General features: G+C 33.1%; 1 protein-coding gene across 1 annotated transcript in view; it reads left to right on the top strand.

The window, feature by feature from the left end:
* Positions 1-27024, top strand: part of LOC136033646 (uncharacterized) — a 38997-nt gene that overhangs the window by 10881 nt on the left and 1092 nt on the right. The window contains exons 3-7 of the mRNA XM_065714462.1: positions 4743-4895; positions 10109-10298; positions 16940-17041; positions 21052-21226; positions 24981-25149. Of these exons, the coding sequence (XP_065570534.1) occupies positions 4743-4895; positions 10109-10298; positions 16940-17041; positions 21052-21226; positions 24981-25149 (789 nt within the window). The remainder of the gene's footprint in view (positions 1-4742; positions 4896-10108; positions 10299-16939; positions 17042-21051; positions 21227-24980; positions 25150-27024) is intronic.

Below are 27024 nucleotides of genomic sequence, written 5' to 3'. Positions count from 1 at the left end.
TTCAAGAAAGACTTTTCAAGAAACTAAGGTTCCAGACTAAACATTACAAAATTTTAGTGGCAACATAGCAATAGAGAGTGCGGCTAGTTGAGACAGCTTAAACATTTTTTCTTTTACCAAGCCGTGTACTGGGCATTATTTCAGCGCAAAAAACATACTTAAAGCTCATGCACTATGTTACAAAATACATTTTTTGTTTTGTTATAACCTAAGAGACGAAAATTTAGAATTTTGTTTTTTACTGGGCATCTCAAAGTGTATCAATTTACCCCAAATCGGGGCTAGTTGATCTTAATATAGGGCAAGCTTATATTGTAGTAAGAGTGATTGGTGTTTTGAAAAAAATTGTATTAATTATGCCTTAATAGTATCATAGGCAACGCAATAGCGCTGCCAAGTAAAGAACGATGTGGGCAGGGCACAATGTATTATTTTTTTTTTCTTTTAGACCAGGGCACTTCGTATCGAAGGAGTTGTCGTAGAAACTTCAAAAAGGGCTCATTTGATTGGAAATGGGAAGGGCTTGTGCCTTTTTAATAGTCAAAAATAATTGGAGGGTAACTGACCCCCCTCTTATGCCCACCATTTCCCCAAACACATGCAGTAAAAATTTTGAGATGGCCATTTTGTTTAACGTAGTTGGAAGGTCTGGAGATTAGTTCTTCGAGGGTGAAAACCTCTCACAGCCCTCAGGGCAATGGTTTTAAGTTATACCCGGGGGCATATAAGGTATATGTAGAAAGGGTGATCATAAAAACTTCGGAGGGGGCTTGTTGGATTGACAGTCAGAAGTTGTAGTGCCCTTTTTAAGATTCAGAATGATCAGAGGAAGAATAAACCCACCCCACAAACCTTGTATTTCCCCGTAATGCATCTGATTTTGTGATGCCCATTTGTTGTCGTAGAAACTTCGAAAAAAGCTCATTTGATTGGAAATTAAAAGAGCTTTTGTCCTTTTTCGTAGTCGAAAGTGATTGGAGGGCAACAAGCCTTCTCCCCCCCCCCGTACGCCCATTAATTGCTAAAACACATTTAATCAAGATGTGGCGATAGCCATTTAGTTCAGTATAGTTGAAAGGTCTTCGAATTATGTCTTTGACAACCCCCATACCTTTTTAAGGCCAGAATATAGTTTGCACTTCACAAAAAAATGGCTGCGGATTGTCAGTTTAGAATATATATACCCATATATATTCCTTAAAGTTTAAAAAAATTTAATTTATTAAATTCAAAAAAGTTAAAACATTTTAAATGTATTTTTTTATTTAAATTTTACAATAAATAACCGAGTCAAACTCAGAACGAGCAAAAATTAACATGAGTGAGGTTGACAACCCCCCTGCCTTTTCAAGACCAGAGCATAATTTGCACTTTGTAGAAAATGAAATACATTTAAAATATTTTCACTTTGTTTTTAAATGTTTACTATTTTTTACTAGACAAGGGGGAAGTCCCCCCTTGCCGTTCAATTACAGCGCGAGAGTCTGGTGCCCTTTTTCAGAGTAACAAGAGGCCGGAGGGCAAGCAGCCCTTCTCTCAAGCCCATTCATTTTCCCAACATATACGGTCAAAATTCTGAAACACCTATTTTATTCAGCATAGTAGAACGGTCCAGCAACTGTGTCTCTAAGGATATTAGGCATGTCAACCCCCCACAATTTTGTGATTGGCCCACTATGATTTAAAACTAAACAAATCAAAAGACACTATGTTAAATGGTTGCCAGCAAAACACGGCAACAATATATCGAGAACGACTGTGGGTATTACGTTGAAACTTTGGGGATACTACTATTACTACTTCTGCTTGTACAATTTAAACAAATAAAGATAGTGTAAGCGTCTCGAGGTTGTATAGAATCGTTTGGGAATGATATTAAGCTTTATTTTTCAGGTCAACTTTAGAAGCTAATTAAATCAAAAAATACTATTTGAGTCAGGATTAAAAATTATTGAAAAATTTTCTCCAATATGCAAATAGCAGTCCATACTATGGATCTTATAAAAAAAAAACTGAAAATAATTACAAAAAAAATCCTTGAAAAAGACTATGGCAATAATAAACGAACAGAAATTAATTTAAAAACTTTTTCACGAGACAAGTTTTTCAAAGAAAAGTAAAGAGCTCCATTAAGCCTAGAATGAGCAAAAAAGAAGTCAAACAATCTTCCTAGCATAAAACTACCACATATCACTATCAATAAATAAATGAAACTCAAAACGAACAGAAATTCCGATAAATGTAATTACAATTAACATGAGTAGGGCTGATAACCCCTATGCTTTCTCAAGACCAGTTTCTTACTCAAAACCAGTTTCCTTCACAAGACCAGTGAGCCTACTCATTTTAATTTTTGCCCGCTTTGAGTTTGACTCTGCTACTTATTGTAATTCCTGTTCGTTTTCAGACTCATTTATTTATTGATAGTGATTTGTGGTAGTTCTACGCTTGGAAGATTATTTGACTTTATTTCGGCTTATTCTAGACTTATTAGAGCTCTACTTTCCTTTGAAAAACTTTTCTTGTGGAAAAAGCTCTTTAAGTTAATTGCAGAAAAAGTGGGATTTAATGATAAAAACACGGGTGACAAAAACGGAATACCCAAACAAGTGACAAACATGCATTATTGACGCTAAAATAAATCTTACCGTTGGAAGAGTGAGTAACTATTTTCAATTTTGCAAATATAACTTTTTTCATCCTTACTGGGATGACAATATACAAGAACACTGTTCCCCTGATTTGTATACTGTTTATCTTGTCATTTATATCTAGCTATTTTCTTTTTATTAAACATTATCTTTTGTCTTGTTTATAATTTTCCCCTGTGAAAATTCCCACTCTTAAGTATTAAACCTGGTTGGGTCGTTTTTCTTCCCGAAGGGATTTCGGGAAGTGGAAACTATTTACCAAAATATGATTTGTAGTTTCCATGGTTCTGACATCAAAGACAGTGGATAAGACATAAACTACAGAGTTTGGGGCTTGCTCAGCGTTTTCTGATGATGCATAAATTGTAAAATTTTATAAGAGGCTTCTATGCCTCTGAAGGCTAATAAACACATATTGTGTGCTAACATGGTTTTGAAGGCGGAATTTGAATTTTTGCCAGTTGCTTCAATTGATATAATGCAATCTATTCTTTGAAATATTTTGATCCTGCCAAGAAAACGGTGAAGGTAAAATGTTCCTTTTCGACCATCCAAAATCCGAACGTGTTTACAAAAAAAAACAATTTCAAATTGATGTCAAGAGACTGCATGAAAAATGAACCACATACTGTTCTTTGAACAAGACTAAATACAAATTAAATGTCTATTAGCTTTGCCAATGCAATCAATCGATGTTGAAAATGATGAAGTTAACATGCTCCATCTCGGCCGTCTAAGATCCTAAGGCCTCCCAAAAACAATCACAAGTTGAGACCACGAAATTCCATGAAAAATGAACCACACACTGTGCTTTGAACAAGACTAAGTGCAAATTAGATATCAATTTGCAAATTAGTGCAAATTAGATAACTTAGCCGATGTAACCAATATGTTTTGAAAAATTATAAAATGGAATAGCTAGACACTTTTACAACAAAATAATTTAGCTTAATTTAAAGCCCAATTGAGGTAGTTAAACGAAATATAAACTTCAAAATGCTTTCAATCTTAGACTGAACTATCTAACTTAGAAATATTTGAACCTGAATCAGTAACATAATTCTTGTGAGCTTATGAGCTACATGTAAACCATACGCTCCAATTATCAGTTTGAACGACAGCTCAGCTATCTTCTCCAAAACCTAAAATTTGCATGCAATTTACCTCTTTTAACACATTACTTACTCTTTTAACTGATTACTCATAAATATTCCTTGCCTTTTCAGTAAAAATTAAATTATTCTTTGACAAATCATGCCCTTCCTCGCCGCCAGAAATTTTCTTCTTACTGTCCCGGCACCTTACCCTTTAGCAAAGATTAATCTGTGCTCCTCTATTTAGTGGGGAGAAGCTAAGAGGGGTGGCAGACATCCCTTTTTATACATATTTCTTTGATGATATATGAAACTTACATAATAATATATGACAATTAATGCGCAAGTCGCAATAGTCACACTTTTACTACTACTACTACTACTGCTATCAACTCACCGCAGCTCCAAGCCGCCCGAGGTCAACGCAGCTCCGCATGAACTTCCATCCAAATCTCTTCAAAGCCTCCCTCTTTGCACCCTCCCAAGAATTTACCATTTCCTTTAAATCTTTCTTTATGACATCCTCCCACCCAAGACGAGGACGACCTGCCTCGTCACACCTGCCGATAAAAACAAGGTTTATGAAGGATGCGGATTTTTTCTCGATTTCAGCTTCACGCTTGCATTACTGAACTGAGAATTAAAACGGAAAAAATTGGTTGGAAAGGATTGTGTCAACACTATGTTGTTTCCAACTATTCTCAGCTAATGTTAGGTCTTTCTATCTTTAGCCAGATTCCTGTTAATTACTGAAAAACTCCGGCTCCCAACTCCCATCTTCTCTAGTTTAAAGTAATTACGCCTTAAATCGTGTCTTCTACTGGTCAATTGCAAATTAAACGCTTGAAATTTGAGTAATTACGAACTCGAAAAATTATGAAAGACTTGAATTGTATTCTTCAGACGCTTATTATTAAAGCTAATTAAATATCATAATTAAGACTAGCAGCGTAAAACTAGCGTAAAAATATTTTATAAAAATAACTTTCGATTTCAGAGATCCAAATCTTTTGAAAACGGCTCCTGAAGTAATTTCTGAATGGGTAAATTCTATCATCTCAACATGCCAAGATCCTGCCAAATTTCATGGAGTCAATCTGATCGACATTTTGAAAAAGAAACTTGACACCATTCCAAGTGGAGCGACCCGGTAAGTTCATCTAACGATCTTTTTATGGCTATTGACCTTTCGTGGCTATCAATCAGTACTTTTCAATCCCAAGCGACCACAAATGTGTTAAAAAAATGGAAACAAGAAAGTGAACCTAAAGGAAAGAATACACACATAGGAAACATACTATTGTGAGTGATATAAGACAAATAGTACGAGTAACATACAGATAACACACAAGTAGTCTACTAATACATATCAGAATTGGGGCCATTCGAATTATCCAGCTTAAATAGAAGGTGAACCCGAGGATCCACAGCCACTAGTAGTGGCTCAGTTAGCAAATAGTCTGAGACGAAACGATTGTTTCTATCCTATACCCGTATACACAAAAGAAACTTTGCAAAACCAAACAATATAAATCGCATAATTTTTATTGGTAGCTGTAAACATATTCTAAAATGGAGTCAATATGAGGATACGAGGCATAACAAAGGCGTTGAACATATGAACAATAATATGTTTGCTATAACAAGCATTACAATGAGCTATTATGCCAAACCCTTTTCTAAGCTTCTCACTTAGATGTATAACGAAGAATACCCTCGTTATCTTCACTAATATCCAAGGTGTGCGCAGCTGATATTACCTATAGGTTTACAGAAAGCAAGAGCCTCACTCTTGAAGCATGTGTGGTTATCCTTGAAAAATATATAAAAGAAAATATTGACCAGTTTAAATATGTAATTTTTTTAAAATTCGGAAATTTCAATCAGAAATACCTGCCAAAATTAAAGTGGAGACGTCCGTAAATTTTTGTCGCTTCGCAATATTTGCTAACTATTGTCAAAACTAAAATTTGGCATTAATTTACTTTTTAGAAAGCTTAATTTTAGAACGCGAACATCGAACATGATGCCGTTATTGACTTGGAAACCTCCCTGTTGATTTGAAGGGAGGAAACCTCCCTGTTGATTTGAAAAACTATTATTTGCCACCAAGGTCACGCAATCTACTAAAAACAAAAATTAAACACAGCATTTTTTAGGCATATCGCATGCAAAATCTTCTTTCGAAGATTACGATAAGTTTCAATAAGTCAGTCACATAAAGGGAACCACTGATACTCCGTTAATAGACTGGTACTGGAATACGTTAAGTTTGGACTGTATTGAAAGAAGCAGAAAGGGGGTCCGGGAATTATAACTCCCCTTAACAAGGACAAATTACTACTAACGAAAGAGAGGGTGGATGATTTCCAAGAATAAGCCGATCGGCAATATCATTTGAGGATTGATTGACGAAAGGAAGCCAAGAAGGTATAGACGGTGACATGGAAAGCAATCAGAAAAACACAGAATTGTGATGCAATAGTCAAACAGTTCGTGGTAACGAACTGTAGTAAGGAGCGACCCGGCTCAATAGTAACCGAAACTCTAAAAAACGGAATTTTGATACCAATAGTTACATCAAAAGAATTGCATTTTAATGATGATTTTAAATATATAAGTTTCATCAAGTTTAGTCTTACCCATCAAAAGTTACGAGCCTGAGAAAATCTGCCCTATTTTAGAAAATAGGGTGAAACACCCCCTAAAAGTCATAGAATCTTAATGAAAATCACACCATCAGATTCAGCGTATTAGAGAACCCAATTGTACAAGTTCCAAGATCCTATCTACAAAAATGTGGAATTTTGTATTTTTTGCCAGAAGACAAATCACGGATGCGTGTTTATTTGTTGTTTTTTTTTTCTTTTTCCCAGGGGCGATCGTATCGACCCAGTGGTCCTAGAATTTTGCGAGAGGGCTCATTCGAACGTAAATGAAAAGTTCTAGTGCCCTTTTTAAGTGACCAAAAAATCGGAGGGCACCTAGGCCCCCTCCCATGCTCATTTTTCCCAAAGCAGTCGGATCAAAATTCTGAGATAGCCATTTTATTCAGCATAGTCGAAAAACCTTATAACTATGTCTTTGGGGACGACTTACTCCCCCACAGTCCCCGTGGGAGGGGCTGAAAGTTGCAAATTTTGACCAGTGTTTGCATATAGTGATGGTTATTGGGAAATGTAGAGACGTTTTCAGGGGGATTGTTTGGTTGGGAGGGGGGTTGAGAAGAGGGGGATATGTGGGGGAAATTATCCACGGGGGAAGAAGATTTCCATAAAGGGGGCGCAGCATTTTCTAGCATTATTTAAAAAAACAATGAGAAAATAAATATGAAAAAGTTTTTTTCCACTGGAAGTATGGAGTGGCATTAAAACTTAAAACGAACAGAAAATATTACGCATATAGGGGATTCACCTCCTCCTAATACCTCACTCTTTACGCTAAAGGATTTTTAGTAATTTCAACTATTTATTCTACGGCCTTTGTGATTCAGGGGACAAAATTTAAGCTTTAATGCAAAAATTGACGAGGTATTGACGAGTGGGCGAACCTTCTCATATATGTAATAAAAACATACGAACATAGAAGTTTGTTACGTAAGCTAATTCGTAAGTTACATATATCTTTTACTAATGAAAACGTTCGTAAAAACTAAAAGTTCTAGTTGCCTTTTTAAGTACCCAAAAAATTGGAGAGCAACTGGGCCTCCTTCCCCTCCTTTTTTTGCAAAATCATTCGATCAAAACTATGGGAAAGCCATTTAGCTAAATAAATAAATATGCAAGTTTCGCTTTAATTATTCATCTGCGGAGAGCCGAAATCAAAACATGTATTAACTAAAAAACGTTCAGAAATTAAATAAAAAAAAACAAGTTTTTTTTAACTGAAAGTAAGGAGCGACAAAACGAACAGAAATTACCCCGTATATGAAAGGGGCTGCTCCTTCTTCAACGCCCTGCTCTTTACGCTAAAGTTTTTACTGTTTTAAAAAGTAGAGTTGAGAGAAAGACTCAAACTTTAGTGCAAAGAGCAAGGCGTTGAAGAGGGAGCAGCCCCTTTCATATACGGAGTAATTTTTGTTCGTTTTAAGTTTTTTTCTCGGGTGCTCTCTCCCTATCTCTCCAAGTACAGAAATATTTGTAACTCAGATTATTTATTTGTGTAGGGTGACTAATCCTTGCATTAGTAAATATGATAGTAATTTATTTCTTAACTTTTAGTTTGATTTGATATTTTCCGACACAGCGGGCGTTAAATTTTTAAATATTAACATGTCGACATTTTGTCGACAAGTAATTTAGCTATTTTTCTAGTCGGTATGAAAATTATAAGTTGAATTGGCAAATTCAGAATAAAGGGTGAATTGGTGAAATTTTCTTTCATTTTTGAATAATGTTTTGCTTGTGTTCAAAAATCATAAAGAACTTTAGAATCAACAGATTAACTGGACAGAATCTGAAAGCTAATTAATTCAGTACTAATAGCATTAAAGTAATAAATAGGAAACTACCAAGAAAAAATGTGTTTCATTTGGTATTCCTGGTCGACATATAACGACATAAATTAAGCGCTAATGAACAAAACGTCGAACTGAGTTCGATACGCGTTTGACTTTGTAACGCTAAGCAAATACAGAACTAACTTTAAGAAATCAATCCGAGAGGCAAGTCAAGGACTTCAGCTAAGTCATAGTAAGAATTGAAAAGGGCTCTGGCTACTAGATGTCGTGTCACCTGATAAAAAACGTCGTCTTGTACAACCATTTGGTTCATTCCTACTTTACCTTTGAGTTAAAAATACATTCTTTACCCTGCAGTTTCTATTTGAAATAGATCAAACCTTCCTGTTAATATAATAAAACATTTCTCTATATTGTTGGAATTCACACGCACACCCACGTGATTCGATGTGATCATCCCTGTCACTAATCTTTTAAACGCAAGTTTTTTGTCCATTATTTTCATTTGGGATTTGTCCTAGCCGCAGATTGTGCTGTGCTTTGTTTTTGTGCTTTATTACATGAGACTTTTTTTCATACCTTTTGCCTCAGCTGTTAGGATTTATTTAAAATCATGTGTAGTTTTGTATGACGTCACAGATTTTGTTTTACAACATTCTCGTTTGCAATTCAATGTGATTTTTTCTGTTTTTTATTCCATGCTGTTTTCTTTAGCTTTTTGGAGTCATTGGTCATCTTCTGCAATTTTGCGTGCGTCTTACATACAAAAACAACACGAACACCCTTACGGAAAAAATAATGAAAATTGTGCTCTTTGAATGTATTTAAATATTCATCCCTCTTATGACGTCACAAGATGTTTTTTTTTCTGGCACTAATTTAATTTATCTTTCCTGTTTATCCTTCACTGACGGCAAAGTACCTTCATTCCGTTCCAGGGTGGTAAGATATTCAAGTGTGGATTCATTTTCTCCTTCCTGTGCATATTTACAAACGTTAAAATAACACTTCTTAATTTTTGGGTGAAAATCAGAAATTTCAATTGAATTAAGTAATTCTGGCATAAAACCAAATCCTTCTTCTTGTTTATCCTTCACATACTCACACACACTAAACTTAGACATTCCTTCATACCATTGTAATTTTTCTTTGTTTTCTAACAGCATATTTTATTGTGTAACGTTTTGCTTTGGAATTCAATGTGGTTTTTCAATTTCTTCTTCTATGCCTTTTTCTCTAGCTGTTCGGAGTAATTTGTCATCTTTTGTAATTTTACGCGCGTTGTAGAAATTAAAAACGATACGACCACTCTTATGGGGAAAACGAGGTAATTTATGCTCTTGACATGTGCTCATAAACGTGAAATCACTCATGATTTTTCAAAGGCTCCAAATGACTTTTCTCACATTCATGACCTATCTAGATCGTTTTATTAAGTTTATCAGATTTAATCTAATCAAATAAATTTAATTTATTATTAGATAATAAATTTTAAGATTTTGACAGGCCTTACTGTAATGACCGTAATTTCCACAAGACTTAATTATTTGGTATTTTTTAATGTATTCTCTCTCACTTGATTACCAACCCCGCTTCCATAATCTGCAAACAAACATCTATGCATGAGCGTGGCAGGGCCCACCACTCGAAATGTCAAAATCTCATATAAAGTATTTTGAATTTCAGTAATCAGGATGTCAAAGTGGGTCTCATCTTCTAATAAGACAAATTATTGTCCAGACTAAAACTGCATGGGCTTTCATGGTTATTAGAAAATTTAAAAAAATAACAAGTGCTAGTTGAATAAATTATTTAGTTGAGTTGAAACAAATTATTAGAAACAACGCCAGTTTAGATAACAGATTATGTATATTTCATGCATTTAAGATCTTCTTTTGTTTCAGTCACGCTGCTCAAACCGTTGCTGTTTCACTAGCTCTTTGCAATGCCGGCGTCCAAGTTCCGAATTCCGCTATTGTAAAAATCAACAACGATATGAAGCCAAATAAAGGACTCTGCAATTTTTGCATAGAAGGATCTAGTTTGACAATCTTGGCCATGCAATGTATCAAGGCACAGCAGCCTGATAACAAGGTAAATTTTCTTTGGTTCATTGACGCAATTGCTACTTAAAAGGCGCTACACATGGGGATTAGCTTTCAAATGAGCCCTCTCCCAACATTCAACGATCATTGATTTGGCATGATCATCCCCAAGCGAAAGTAATTTTTCTTATTGTTCGAGATGGTGAACTGTAATTCTCTTACAAGGGGTTTTCTACCATTCCAAATGCAAAGTTTTCATTTTGATTTGACACAACTTTTGACGGAATTAGACTGTTTTTCAATATTCCCGTATTGACTAACATTTTTCTACTAAAATTAGCCAAAATAATTGTTATAATTCCTGAATTAAGTCCAAGTGGCAACTCTTTTTCACTTGACAGTTGTTTTTCTGAAAAATATTCTTAATGTTTTGGTTACTATGGCAATGGGTTCATCCCTTATTGAGTTATGCCTACAAGTACAATCATTATTTACTAACTGGAATAACCATGATCTAGAAAGCTATTATTCGGTCAAGATGGGCCGAGTCAAAGCTAAAAGAAAAACAAATGTTTTGAAGATGGAGCTATTCGACAGACTTAAGGTTCTAATTTAGACGTATACATAACCTCTTTTCTCTATGTCTTAAAATACCCATCAAAATTTTGTTTAATACTAATAATTCGATTATAACCGGGTATACAGACATTTAGGCATAGTTCATCGGAAAAAATACAAAGAGAAGGAACAAGCAACAAACCTATCAGCAAACAAAAAATTCAAATCAACAGGTAGTGTGTCCCTAATTCCTCCGTGGCTGTTACTAACAATTCATCCTGAAGTGTTCACATTTGTAAGCGTAATACGCTTACAAATGTCTCGTTCTAGTCTCGTTCTCGTTCTAATGTCTCCTTCTTCTGGTAAATTATACTTGCAGTATGCACAATACGAATGTTCCAAAACTACTAGAACCAAATTTTGAAAATTAATACTTTGAAACTCGTTTTATGAATAATACCTACGTGGAAAAATGTTTTCTAAAGACTATTGTTTAATTACAACGATAATTTGAAAATAATTTATCTTTTAGTTGTAATAAATTTTTCTTACAATGGAAATATTCATAGACAGCTCAAATATTTAGCAACTTTTGATAAGGTGACTTGTCATGACAGATGGTGATTCTGAATTCGAGTTTTAGCCTAAAAGATCCAATGCCCATTGATAGGTTAAAAAAAATTCAATGATAGCGTTCCAAAAAGGAAAGATTGCATTGATGCTCGCTTAAGTGATCTAGGTGAAACTTAGGGTGATTAAGTGAAGGAGAAAGAATCAAACTTTAAAGTTAATCTCTCATCTTATTCGTGCTCAATTTTTAAAAGACGCGAGAATCCTAAGGACGCCACTCCTTGGAAACTCGCAGCAGTAGGAACCTCTAGTTGATCAGCGTGAGTTCCCAATAACTTGCTTTATATTGACCAACGAAATAACGCTTAAATCAGGAAACAGTGAAAATCAAGTTACCAAAAACTAATTAGCTAAGTGATTTTTGCAAGTTGATCTGTGATTTTTTTTCTTCTTCACAGTTTAATTGGTTTATGCTAGAGCAATGGCACTTTCTGCAATAGTTATAGACAGCAGAAGTGGTGAATTGTCTGCAATTCAAGTCTCTACAAGAAACATTGCAATATGCAGCAATAAAATATATCAAAAATGATTTCTTATACCTTAAAAAGCAAAGTATAAGAATTCCAGACCCAGTATTTTCCCCCCGAATACTGATCAAACTGACCATAAAGATTTATTTTTTTCTCCCACGCGTTACAGCTTTATTCGGCACACTGATATAACTCTATTTCCGCCTAAAATGTAAAAAGAAAGAATTCAACATTTTTCTTTTATTTTTATTCAGAAATGAATAGAAAAAGAATCAGCTAAAAATCATTAAGGTCTCTGTTTCTAATCGCAATTTCTTTTCACAGGAAGAATAAAGTTATGAAAAATTAAGCAATTAGCCTCAGCGAACCAGGCATCAAAGTAATAACAAATGTTTTTCTCTGAACCTATTTAAGTCCATTCATACCTAGAAATTACTATTTTCTCAGATTTTCGTTTTGGTTGTTTCGAAACAAGTTTTGAGAGCAATGCCAAACTGTCGTCAGTATTGCCCGATTGAACTTGACTTGATTCTGTGGAGGGTGGATGAAGGTAGATAATTTTTGACATAATTAGTTGAAGGATACCTGCTCTACAAAAAACTTTGGAAAATTATTGTGAAAAGACACACTTAACTTTCCAGACCTATTGGAAAAATCTTTTGATCAAGTGTCATTTTAAATTTTGCGGTGCTCCACCTGTTTGTACTTTTTATTTTTAATAAAAGTATCACCCATTTAATAAGATTTGTTTTCAGTCGTGTTTTCATCTGCATGGGATAATAATCCAATTGAACTAAAATTTCTGCTTAAATCTTTTATGGTGCGAACGATAAGAATGCCTTTATATATTCAAGTTATGTGAATCAAAATACTTTGTCTCCCAGGGTTATATTTAAAAATGAAATAAATAATATAAAACACCTGCTTTTGCGAAATATTTGTGAACCGTGACAGAAAAACAAAGAGTTCACTTGAAAAAAAATACTGTGACAGAAATGCTTAGTCCTTTTAATGGATTAATATTTGCCAGATGAGAACCAATAGGGCGGAATTAGGACTTTTCGTTCTTTCCATGGGATTGATATATAATACGGCAGCCAATCAGGACTTCAAAAGGTGGAATTATTGACTCTTCATTCTGGCAAATGCCGGAGGAATGGGACTAGCTTTCAAAAATACGCCACAGACATACACTAATAATATTGCAGCACGCTTTTTGCCACATTATTTTGGAAAAATAACCATCTTATTGGCTTTGGTAGTACTATCATCTATGGTGTAAATACTTGTTTTGTCTCTTCTACTTCTAGTACACACGTTTGATGTTTCATATTTGTCACGAAAATAGATTAAATTGCGGTCTAAGAAATTATTTTCATTGTTGTTAATAAGTTGCAAATCTATATATATATAAATAAGTTGTCTGTCTGTCTGTTGACTGACGTCACTGTCCGCATATGACGTCTGAATTATTTCATCATATACCAATTCAAAAACGAATGTATTCAAGCCGAAGTAACTCAGTTGGTAAAGAGTTATGTTTCAGGTTCTAGGTCCGAGAGGTTCCAGGTTCGAACCTTGGCTTTAGCATTAATACAAAAGAAGAAAAAAAACTAAAAAAGGTAAAAACTACAAAAAAAAACTAAAAAGAAAAAAAACAAACTAAAAACTAATAAAAAAAACTAAAAAAACAAAAAACTGAAAAAGAAAAAAAACTAAAAAAAGGAAAAAACTGAAAAATAAAGGAGAAAAAGAAAACTAAAAATAAAATAAAAATAAAACTAAAAAAATACTAAAAAAGGTAAATGTATTCAGGCCGAAGTAGCTGAGTTGGTAAAGCGTTATGTTTCAGGTTCTAGGTCTGAGAGGTTCCAGGTTCGAACCTTGGCTTTAGCATTAATACAAAAGAAGAAAAAAAACTAAAAAAAGGTATAAAGAAAAAAAAAACTAAAAACTAATAAAAAAACTAAAAAAACTGAAAAAGAAAAAAAACTAAAAAAGGAAAAAAACTGAAAAATAAAGGAGAAAAAGAAAACTAAAAAAAATAAAAATAAAAGAAAACTAAAAAAGGTAAAAACTACAAAACAAAACTAAAAAGAAAAAAGAAAGAAAAATTAAAAAAGCTAAAAAAAGGTAAAAACCAAAAAAAAACTAAAAAGAAAAAAGGAAAAAAACTAAAAATTTATTTCATCATATACCAATTCAAAAACGAATGTATATACAGACCGGGACACAGGGAATATAAATGGCGACCGGGACACTCAAAGAGAAATTACAGACTGGGACACCGGGACACAAATGACGACTGGGACGTGTGTGTCGACTGACACACAGTCGACACACACGTGTCGACTGTGTTATTTATAACGACGATGTCGTTATAAATAACGACATCGTTATTTATATGGATATATAAATGACGATGGGGACACAGGGAATGTTTGATTAGCAATCACCATCAACAAAGCTCAAGGGCAATCATTAGAATAATGAAGTGTAGATCTGAATACAGATTGTTTTTCCCATGGACAATTATATGTTGCATGTTCAAGAGTCGGTAAACCTGACAATCTATTTATATGTACAGACAATGGGACAGCGAAGAATGTTGTATATTCGCAAGTTTTACGTAGTTAAAAACATATATATATATATATATATATATATATATATATATATATATATATATATATATATATATATATATATATATATATATATTCACAGGTGGGACACAGGGACACAACTACAATGACGCGTAACGACTTACGTGCGCGGGGGGGCTTGGGGGGGGCGAAGCAACCGCACCAACTAGGTGTTGGGGTGGCGCTTCGTGCCACCCCAACAGATTGTTTAAAGATAAAATGTAGCACATGCAATAGTTTTAGATAATAATTATAGAGTGAAAAGTTTGCTAAAATTAAGTTCTAAAACTGGTCTTAAGATATAATATCTGTTTAGAATAATTCTGAGAGTCATAATTTTTTTTCAATTTCAGATTCTATATAAGTAAAAATAATATCATAACTAATAAAGTTTATAAGACCCAGACGACTTGAAAAACAAAGAAAGAAGGTTTCCTACCTAGGTTGTGTTACATATTAATAATAAAAAAAAAAATTAACACTGTCTAGTTAGAAATTCTTTTGTCCACACTGTTAACTAATAACTGAGGAGAATTAGTAGAATTAGAGATAGGCAATATTTTGTACCGTTATATGTACTATCGCAGCGATACTTTTAATAACTATCCATACCAATATAGAAACATTCTATTCAAGGTAGTATCAAGCTAAAAAGCTTGCTTGAGCTAAAAGATTATGTTGCTTCGAGGTTAACAGCTCTAGGTCAAAAGGGACTACCTCTAAACGATCAAGGCAGAAAGTGCTCCAAGCATTGGGCGATGTTTCGTTACCTTTTTGAAGAGTTCACAGTAGAGGATTCAGCATAAAAGTAGCCTTCTATTTTAAAAGTACTTCCACTAATCCAGTAAAAAACGGATTTCTTCTTTGGGCAAATCAACGCTAAAAAAATGTAATGCTATAAGACACTACAAAAAAAACTTGAGTTACAAATTTCTATTTCTAATTGTGCAGATTTCTATAAAAATAATAATCTATTGAAGCTCCGAAAAAAAACACTAAGCTGAGTAGAGGAAAAAAACCCAAAAGCAAACACTATGTGCAATATATATATATATATATATATATATATATATATATATATATATATATATATATATATATATATATATATATATATATATATATATATATATATTATATATATATATATATATATATTATATATATTATATATATATATATATATATATATATATTCTTTTACATGGAGGTAAGTTCAAAAGAAAATTCAGGTATTTGCAAAACAAAAACTCATCGAGCCTTCTGTTTTTTTCTCTAACTCAAACATGGTAAATGAGAGAAAAACGTAGAGTACACATAGTGAAACAAGTGCTGTTTTTTAATTTAAAACAAAAACACCCGTTGCAAATATATTTTAATATCACAATATTTGCGCACGCTTTACATAAGATCCCTCACCTAATTGTCATACCTGAACAAGATACTTCATGAGTATTTGTATGTTTCTAAACTTTCAATCGCATATTAAGCTCAAATAGTGTGAATAATATATTATACAAAATAAAGAGTTGAGGTCAAAACTCCTTAGGAGGACTAGAATCTAGCTTTGCATATCTAAAATGTGTATTTTTGGAATGATCATCACTCTTAAGACTTTCTGCATTGAACTGGGACCTAGTGAGCAGAAAAGGAGCTAATTATTCATTAATTAAGAAGCCTTGCCTTTATTTTTGAATAACTTTTAATTAAGATAGTTAATTAAGAAAAAAACCCGAATATTTTGGTTTCACAACCAAAAGGGCTTTTCAATTGAATTCGCCAGGGATGCCCGACATAATAACCCCCAAAAAACAAAAGCATATCTATCTTTGAAATATATAAAATTTTGTCTTTATGTCGATAGTAGCTTGAAAACTCAAATGTAAAGATATATTAAATTTGATGTAGCTTTCATTAAACTACACCTCTTGTCCTACAACTAATGAAATTTTCTTAAGTAATGATTTTAAAATATAATTTGCATGAGAATTACAATTTTTCCACAATTATATTTTAATAAAAGCTTTCTTTGCCTACTTTTACTTTTGAGCACAGACAATATATTCATGCCTATTTAATTTAAACTCGACTTAGAGAAAAAAAAATTAAATTCAATGAGATTGAAGCTGAAATTGGTATTGGACAATTATTAAGAGATGTTATTTGACCTGACACGTATTCAAATAATCTATCTATCTAATACTTTTCAAAAAAATAGGTTTATTCAGCGTTACATGATAGACTTATAGAAAAAAAAGACGATACTGTCAGCTTCTGTTTAAATAATCATTCGATTTGTAGGAAGCACAGTATTGATATACGATGAAAACTCTTTAATTCTTTTTATGATTGTATAGTTTTTTTTTTTAATGATTTTTCTTTTCCAGCTTATCAATGGTATTAATACCCGACAGATCGCGTATCTAAAAGGAAAGCAAAATGACGATGGAGGTTTCGGTACTACTGTTGCAACCACTTTAGCAATTGAGGTAAACTTTTTTGTCAGTGTTTTGAAAAAAACTTCGAAGAGCCCAAAGTCAATCTGTTCCTTTTCCCCTAAAAATTTTGACTCCTAAGCTAGTGATTCTAGATACTATAGTTCATAAGCAAAGACATATTTACTTCCTTAGAAATTTCAGTTTCTTAGTTCAGAATGTTTTTTAGTTAGGCATATATGCTATGTACTAACCTAAATCTTCTTTAATTAACAAGACGTTGGAATTTCAGTTTTTCTAAATCTATAAACAAGAAGTTACAATTAAATCAAACAGTTTTCACCAAATTTGTTAGCCTTACCTTTGTTTTCTTTCCAAATTATGACAATATTAAGTGCGCGATTTCCCAGTTTTGGTGAATTTCTTTGCTGAAAACTTGGCCAAGTTTTAGGAAACTTTGATCTCTTTTTGATCTTTAAAAAAAGTTAATTAAATTAAGGAAGTTTAAAAATGAACTCAAGAGAACATTGCATGTTTTTGTCACTGAAAGTTGTCATTAAAATAAAATTGTCAAAGTTTCAAGCATGAATTCCTTTAATGATCTACTGAGCTATTTCACTAAAAATAGCATTACTTATTTTTATACCATGTAGATTTGCCTACTATGCAATTTTGCCAACTAAAACCAAGGGTAGTAAATCCATAGCTCTTTGTATTTGAAACTATGACCTATGTAGCAATTATGGGTCATATGGTGGTGGAGTGGGTTTGATTTTAGAATGATAATACTGAACCACGAGTTCGAACTTGACAGCAGCAACATACTGCAGGGCCGACGCAAGGACATAAGTAGTCGAGTAGCGTCGTTACACCAAAATAAACAAAGCCATTATGGCTAAAGTCCTTCTTTACTCCAGCTAACTTAATGTAGGAACAAAAAACATTAATATTTATTTTTTTTTTACAGATATAAAATCTGTACCCCTTTATTTCCAGCTTTTCCAGGAAAACTGGACCGATTGAATTTAGCATAGGATACTAAAACATTAGCGCAAGGAGTAAAATGCAGCCCTTAAGCAAGCTTAAAAAGCTAAAACAACAACGCAACAAACCGTAGAGCAGTGCTTTCATGAAATAAAATCACAAAATTGCCAAAATGACCGCGCTTCAGGTAAACTTCAAGTAGCTAGATAGCATAAGTGACTTTTCCTAGGATTTTGCAGTTTCAAATCTCTCTAGCTTCTTATAGTCTTATTTTACTTAGCATTTACTAAAGATTATGATGACCGTAAGAAGAACAACTACTTTTGCAGTTTAACATGGCTTCACCTAAATTTGAAAACGAAGCACCATGAGCTGAATAATAGTACTTAGCTGAGCTTTTTTAAAAGCCTGAAGCACTGGTGAAACATTTGACAGAGTCGCATTAGATTGCATTGGCGATTAATCTTGTAAAACTGGCTTAAGTTTCCATTCACACATCAGTTTTCTATACTTGTATTGGAAGTGGCTTTTACTAAAGAGCATGTTGAAAGTAGGAAGAAAAATTATTTTGCAATTCAACATAGCTTCACCTAAATTTGGACACAAAGCACCATAAGCTGTATAACAGTACTTAGCTGAGCTTTTTTAAAAGCCAGGAGCACTGGTGAAACATTTGACAGAGTCGTACTTGATGGCATTGGCAATTATTCTTGTAAAACATGCATAAGTTTTCATTCTCAAACTACCTTTCTATACTTGAGCTTTTTTAAAAGCCTGAAGCACTGGCGAAACATTTGACAGAGTCGTTCTATATGGCATTAGCATTTATTCTTGTAAAACTGGCATAAGTTTTCATTCTCACACTAGCTTTCTATACTTGTATTGTATGCGGCTTTTACTAAAGAGCATGATGAAAGTATAAAGAATAATTGCTTTTGCAATTTAACATGGATTCACCTAAATTTGGACACAAAGTACCATAAGCTGTATAACAGTACTTAGCTGAGCTTTTTTAAAAGCCTGAAGCACTGGCAAAACATTTGACAGAGTCGTACTAGATGGCATTGGCAATTATTCTTGTAAAACTGGCATAATTTTCCATTCTCACACTAGCTTTCTATAGTTATGTTGTATGTGGCTTTTACTAAAGGCACGCGTAAACTGGGAAGAAATATGGATTTTAAAAATTTACATGCCAAAAACGAACTTAAAAACAAACACAGCATGAGGAATATAAGAACTCTTTGCAAAGTTTTTAGAAAAAAGTAAAAATTATCGCGGCGCGTGGTATAGCAGTGATCTCTTGGGTATAAGTAGTCTAATTACAAGGGTGAGAGAGTTTCAATTGAATTTTGAATCGCTTAGTGACATTGTTAATTTTTCTACAAAACTAGCTTTAGTTTCTAGTCTAATTAAAGTACTTAGTCTTGTCTTTTATGTTAAAAAATATTTAGGGGAAACATCTCCTAAAGCATATTTATACCCGAATGAACTAAAGGCATTCTCTATACCATGGAATAGATTTTTTTTCCTCCTTTTCAGACTTTGGGGAAATCGGGAATAAATTCAAGCTTTTCGTTTCAAGCTACCTTGAAAGCTTTTCGTTTCGACTACCTTATCAACAATACGAATTGCTGTAAGAGTGAATGAGAATGGAAAATGTGTCCTCTTCCTCTTTCATTCGTAAATATTGAAAATTTGTCCATGGTTTTGGTTCAAATAAGCATCATATGTCTATTTTTCAGCTTCAGCGGTAAAAGGAGGGAAGGGGTTGGAGGGATAATGTTGGCCCTCTAAAACTACAGGTTGAAAATAATTTCATATTTCCAACTAAAAAAAGTGTAGCAAGTTTACCTTTTGCTAAGGATTTGTTGATTAGGGGACTGGGAGGGAGCATAAGTCTACTGTTCTCATCCAATCACTCAAAATGAAAGCTTATTTGTAATTTTCATCCCCAGCAGGTACTACAAGTCTCCTTTCTGCTTAAGGATTGGCCTAAGGTAGGGCGTGGGGGTCCAAGGGCCCACATTCTGTCTTTGGACGTACATATTCAAAGTCCATGCATAATTTCAACTTGGATAAGGTGCAACATGCCCACCTGTTTGTTATATGTTTTGTGGTGTGGAGGAGGGGTGTATTTGATGGAATTGCAGTTCCACAATCTAATGTTGTCATCGGAAATCAAGACTAATGCAAAACTTAGTTCAATCGGACCATTTGTAGTGGACAAAATGTTAAGGTATATTTTACAATTGGTTCGTGTTTTATAAGACGACTTGGACCGTTTTCATAGATTTTAAATCTCCACCATTAGACTCACGGAATTGTTTTGTTGGACTGGGTAACTCAGAAAGAAAATAAACGAATCTTCACTCTTAAAAATAAACTTATTTTTAATAAAGTTATCTGTGGATTTTGCGTCCTAAGTCCATCGACTAGTTGTCAGCATATGAAATATCAAAAGAGCCTCGATAACTTTTTCATTTTTTTGGCGTCTTAAATTTGAAGCTGTATATTAGCTTCGAAGGGCTAACTGATTTACTTTCTTCATATTATTATTTTAAGGCTCCACAGATTTAATCTCCTCATATTATTTTAAAGTGAAAATTGGGCGTTAGTCCAGTGAGCAAAATGCTAATATTTTGGGAAGAAGGGGGTCTTGGGTCTTGAAATAAAGGGGAGGTATAATTGGTCCGACACTAGTTAGCTACCCCGGGCTTTTAAAGAATTTTAGCAATAGGCTTTTTAAATATAACATTCTATACTGAGGTGGGAGGTACAAGACGGGCAGGAAAGCTACCCTCTTTCATTATTCCTAATTCAACTAAAATAAGCTTAACTACATTGCAGCAATTCAAAAAAACTTAATAGGTTTATAGTAGATGTAATTGCTAATTCCAGTTTACTTTCTATTAATGGGCTGTGAAATAGATTTTTTTAATTTTTACAGTAAATACGGCATGAAGACGGAGCAATGGTAAGACGTGGTATGAACATGGTATCGTAAAAAACGGAATGGTAAGCATTTGTAGTAAATATGGTAAGAAGAGTCGTAGCTCTTAAATGTCTGATTATTTTAGGCAGCCAATGTTGTGGGTACGCAGACTCTTCCAATCAACGTTGCAAAGGCTTTAGCTTGGGTGATGAAAGATCAAGACAAGGAAGGAGGATTTGGTAGTCTTTTAACCACTGCCCTTGCTGCTCCAATGTTTATAGGTCGGTCTATCCTTGATGTAAAAAATGTCAAATGTAAAAGTAAGTTGATATTATCTATCTAAATTTCCGTATATAAATGTATGTTTAAAATATGTTTTATATAATCTTTTTTCCCTACTCTAGCTTCTATTCTTGTTCTATCTAGTATCAAATCTTTTAATTAAGTATTAAATTATACAAATCAAATATCTGTTATTATTTACAGATCAAAGGAGAAGAAATTAAAACAATAAAGATCAGATTAAAATGATCATAACTGACTGTAAATCAGAAAGTCCACTTAGTTTTTATTCTTTATTGTATATGTATTCAGTGATCACACAAAGTAATACGACACACGGTCTTGTAATTACCATTATAAGAAATCTCTGCATGGAGGAGGAGTCTTAATTCACAATTCTTGTTGACATTTTTTTCATAGGCATTTGCCATTAAGCAAATTATTATTTTTATTTTTAATTTACTTATCGGTCGGCGTCAATAAGTTCTTTGTCATGGTCCACCTTACTTGACTAGACTCAGATTTTTTTTTCTTCATCTTGTCACGTCGTAAGTTTCGTATTTGAGAGGGCTAAGAAATTTTCTTTGAAAGAAGGATTAGACGTCGTGTCGGTAAAAGTCAAGGTCGAGGTATTCAAGCCTAAAATTCATAATCACAAGTTTTCAAATGTTTTTAAGTCTGTTTGTAGAACCAAAATGTTTAAGATAGTTCTTTAAACAGATTTTATGAAAATAGAAGTTTTATTTCCTATTCATTTCATGTTTAAGGGTGGGGTTGCAGTTTGATTTATTGATTACACTTTTCAAGAAGGTTAATGTTCAATATTTTAAAACAAAATAGAAATTGAATAGTCAGAACTGAAATTTCTTCTTCTTAGCATGACTAACATTTTAATTTGCATAATAAACAATTAGATGGTACTGAATTACGACATTTATAATTTTATCCAAATTGAATATTTTTGTTGAGGCTGTATTAAGGGAGCTCCTTGGACTGGAATTTTAATTGAGGAAAATTAAGGAAAGGGGGAGCGGGAGTTTTTTTCTGAAAAAATGAAATATTCTTTCTTTTTAAATATGGGGGAGGGAGGTTAGTTGTTCATTTTTTCCATTAAAAATTTTCAAAAATATATTGTTAAAGTATAGAGGGGAGCAAAAATTATAGGTAGGAAATCCCCCTCCCCCTCTGATTTTTCTCTATGAATGACGTTAGGCGTCTCGTTAAATATTCTGCCTGGTTTGCCTACATATAGCAGTAAACACTTCGAATGTATTGCTGTCCTGAAGCCCAAACCGATTTCAAAATTTTAAGAAAGGCTTGACAAACGTGTTTTTGTAAAGATAGGACTTTCCTTACCTTTGTATTTTAGCAAAACTATTTATCAAAAGGTATGTAATCTTTATGTAACCGCTTGAGCTACATTCACAAAATAAGGTAGATATCAGCCAAACTATTTATAACAAAACAAGGAAACTTAAGTGAAATAATATTTAACTGAAATAGATAGATAACCCAGGTACGATTTATGTCACCTTACAAATGGAAAATACTTTTTAGTTTAAATAAACCAGGACAATTTTTTGTTAATGAACCATTAGAACCAATTTTACTGTGAAAGCAAATTACTTTGATCATACAAACCAATTTCCCCAAATTTTTATCTTAATGTACTCAATGACTAATTTTCACAACATCGATATGCTCAAATCAGCAAACTTACTTATCCAGAAGTGCTTTACAATGAATATTTACATTTACATTGACTATTTGCTTTACTTGTTTTCTTATCACAGTCCTTAGAATAAACTTAAATTTTTGAGAAATATGTCCAGAGGAAAAAGATAAGTATCATTAGGTCTGACTAAAAGCTATATATGATGAAGTATGAAAGATCTTACCGGATTGATTTGTAGATCGAAATACTGACTTAACTTTTTTGTTCATGAAAAGACAATAGTTGGCAGAGTCATCTATTTTTTAAACTCTATAGATGCTACTAAAATATTCAGACAGATTCAACATTTGGTTTTTATTTAGAACTCAGTTATATTTAATTATTAGGCTTTACCTTCAGCCTAAAATGAAAGAGTACACGATAATTAGTCTCTACAATGGTTATCAAATATAAAAGGGGCTAACATTGTAGTCTATTCTGCATTTGTAGAGATACAAAGCGCTCATTATTGTGGGTTATCGTTTTCCTCCGCACAAAATTAGGAACTAATTATAATTAACGAAAATTCTATTCTAAATTTTGTCAAACCATCAAATTCATCTTTTTTCATACAGTGGTGTCAGTTGATGGCCTTTGCCCCCTGTTTTTTGTATCCCCCCTAGATCTTTGAATATGTCGTTTTTGCGGCTATTTTCATTGACCAACGCAATTTTTAGAAATTTTCTTTGAAAAAAAAATCAGAAAAATTTGCCCCCTCCCGCTGGATATCGATAAATATTTTGCCCATGTCCAGCTGAATTTCCCTGAATTCACGTCACTGCTTTCAGAGGAACCGAAGGTGGTTGATTTTCTTGTCTGCTTGACACTATCGGTCATACAAAATTCTAATAATTGTGTTTCATCCTTTGTCTTGAAAAATAAATATAATATATAATTAATTGTGATTACTGATAATTCAATTCTTAAATAAATAAATCTTAAAATTATTACGGGGATTTAATACCTTAAAAATATTTTTGTGAGTTCTCAGCTTTGGCTGACAGCTTTAAAGATAAAGGGCCTATTAGCAATTTTTTTTAGCTCCTCAGGGATAAAAATTGATAGGGGATCTTATTGGGCAACAGTTTTAAAAGCTAACCAGAGACAAGAGCAACATAAACAAAGCGTTAATCTCTTACAAACTGTTAAGCAAAGCTATGTCTATTCAATGTACGTACAGCATAACTAATATGTATCCTATGTCGTCAAGGTTTACAGTCATGGCAGTTAGCACTACAGGTGACACCCAAAGATGTTGAATTATTCAAATGAGACTTCTTTTGAGCTGATGTTTGATGTTTTCTAAGCAGTTATTGTATAAAATTTTTAGAGACTGCCCTTTTATGAACAATAAAAATAGAATTCTGCTCTGTTCAATCAAAAAGCGATATTTACACTTTCTATTGATGTTAGTTTCATTATATCTGAGTATCTCAGGTACAAAATAAGATAAGATACATGCTCTTTCTTCGATAACCGGAAAAGCACGTATCGACTTAAGGTTTTTTCTTGTTTATTCGGTTCTCTCATCCAAATTCTACAAGTGCTGGCCAGTTCTAGATAGTTTGGCCACACACAACTAAGGCCATAAGTTTAGCCGCACATGCTAAAAAATTTATAATGGATGGGTAGGGTGATCCTTCAAGATATTGAATCGTAAAAAAGTAAAGGATGCGGCTCTAGACCCTTAAGGTCCGAACCGGCGGTGCTGATCTCCGTCTCAACGCCCTTCAGCCAGGAATCCTCATAAAAGCATATGTTTTCTGAAAGGGTAAATAGTACCAATCTTAGTCCCTAAAATACTTATTATACATAAAAAGGGCTTATATTGTAGTCTGTTTGGCACTTAAAGCATTACAAAGTACTTCTAGTTTTGTGTTTTTTGTTGTCTTGGAACAAATTTAATTTATTAAACAAACAGTTATTGTTAATCATAATTAACCAACAATTACAACTTATTAAATTGATATAATTGATTATCATTTAAAATTAATTATTAACAAAACTTAATTAACAACAATAGTAATTGAATTCTGGAATATATGCTTTTTTGAATCATTTTAATTTGTTTCTTTTAGAGGAGCCACCCACTTTATCCCCACCAAGCGGTAAAATGAACATCAAGCTAGTGATCGAGGACGCTATTTATGCACAGAGGTCAATAGAATCTAGAATTGAAGCATCATCTGGAGCAAACTTACTTAAAGTCCTCAAAGACGAGTCAGACAAACATCCCAAATCGTTTATGTAAGTCATAATCTTTACTTTAACATTGTCATACTAACGATCCAGATTCCACTAACCCCAAACTCTTCGGATTTCTCGAAAGTCACCCAAAAAATAGCGGTCATATATAGTCAAATAGCGGTCATATATAGTCATAAATAGTCAATCTATGACACGAAATACAAATCTTGAATTTATGCTAAGGTGGAGTTAAAAGTGAGGTTCACGTATGACACGATTCTTATTCCTCATCGTCAACCTGACCAGAAGTCCGTATTTATACAGGGTCCAGTTATAACTGTATTGTAATAGTTCTTTACCATCTTCTTCTGGCTTGGGTTATTATGGAGACTTTTCCGCATAATCTCATCAAAGGAATCGAATTCCGAACCCTGTTGTGTGCTGCTGCAGCTTAGATCAAACTATGGTAGTTCTCGTTAACTATCAAGCAGAGATCAATCCCTATGCACCTTCATGTCCTTCAACCTGTCCTATTGTGCAAAAGTTTTTTTGTAGAATCTAATATCTAATAAAAATAATAAAACTACAACTGGAGAATACAAAAAACTATATACGATATAAAATTTATTTTTTAACTGAATATTTCAAACACATATACAGTGTTCATCATCAGCAATAAGACATTGCTGGAAGTTTGTTTATAATGTGAGTTGTGCTTATTTATTTTTTCTTTTCGTTTATTCATTTTTTTGCGTGTTTTTTTTATGTTTTTTTGCGTGTGTGAAATTTTTTAAGAACGGTTTTGTTTCGTTCTTTTTGTTTGTTTTTTTCCGTTTGAGAAAGGCTCCTGGCCGGGGAGCCGAAATAAACGGAATACAATCAATTAAAGTGTTGTTTGTTTCTATTTTTGTTCGCTGCTTTGTTGAAATTAAAAGCCGTTTTTTCTTGCTTAATGCTTCGTTATTTAATGGGAATTGAGAAATACAATTACTTATTTGAAGGCAAAAAACAAAACAAACGACACGCTCTACACTGCCTCAGTATGCTTGTTCTGTTCCTAGTTTGAATTAAAAATAATTCACTTTTAAGCTAGAAAAAGTTTTGGGGCAAAGACTGTGAACGCTTACCTTTTCAAAGAACAACAAGTTTTAATAGAAAAGAAGATATACAGTGTAATCAATCAATGTCTCTATTGACCAAAAGAACACACAAGAATTCCAAAATCAAGTAAAAAATAAAGAATAACAAAAGAAAACACACACACATACACACACACACAAAACATTCTATTTCGAATAATATAAAATATAGTACAAGTAAAATACTGATGCTAACGAACAATCTTCTGGCACATAGCAGGTAGAGGTTACTTAACTAAGTTATATAAGAGGTTATATAACTCAGTTTTTGGGATAAGTTTGTTTTGGTGACAAGAAAATAATTATTATTTAACAAGATTTTTTTTTGTCGCGAATAAGGCCAAATCAAAATTAATGGAGTAATCACCAAAGGACAATGAGTGAACTTATTCTGGATTTTTTCTTCTTTTTTTCTATATTTTTGTTTTCTGTTTTATTTTCTTTTTTTGCTCTAGTTAATAGTCAGAAGAATTTATAGGTTAAAGTGAAAGCTTAGAAACCTTAGATGGTAAAATCAAAGGAAATAAACAAAGTGTTTTTAGTCCAACTGGATTTATTATTACAATTATATTTTTACCCCAGTCACATTTTACTTCAGACTTCCCTCCCATCTCCCCCTGATTTTTATTTTCATGATTACTTTCTTCGGTTATCAACATTCCACAAATTACGGTACTAAGAAAACAGAAAGGAAGCATAATCTATATCTATCTCTGAATAATTGAGTTACTATGCACCCCCCCAAATAAAAAAGTAAAGCCTCGGTATTACCACTTCAATTTATAAAAATATGTAC

The sequence above is a fragment of the Artemia franciscana genome, chromosome 12, assembly GCF_032884065.1.
Source record: "Artemia franciscana chromosome 12, ASM3288406v1, whole genome shotgun sequence".
Taxonomy (NCBI): domain Eukaryota; kingdom Metazoa; phylum Arthropoda; class Branchiopoda; order Anostraca; family Artemiidae; genus Artemia; species Artemia franciscana.
The sequence above is the reverse complement of the archived record's forward strand: the minus strand, read 5'-3'. Positions and strand labels throughout refer to the sequence as shown.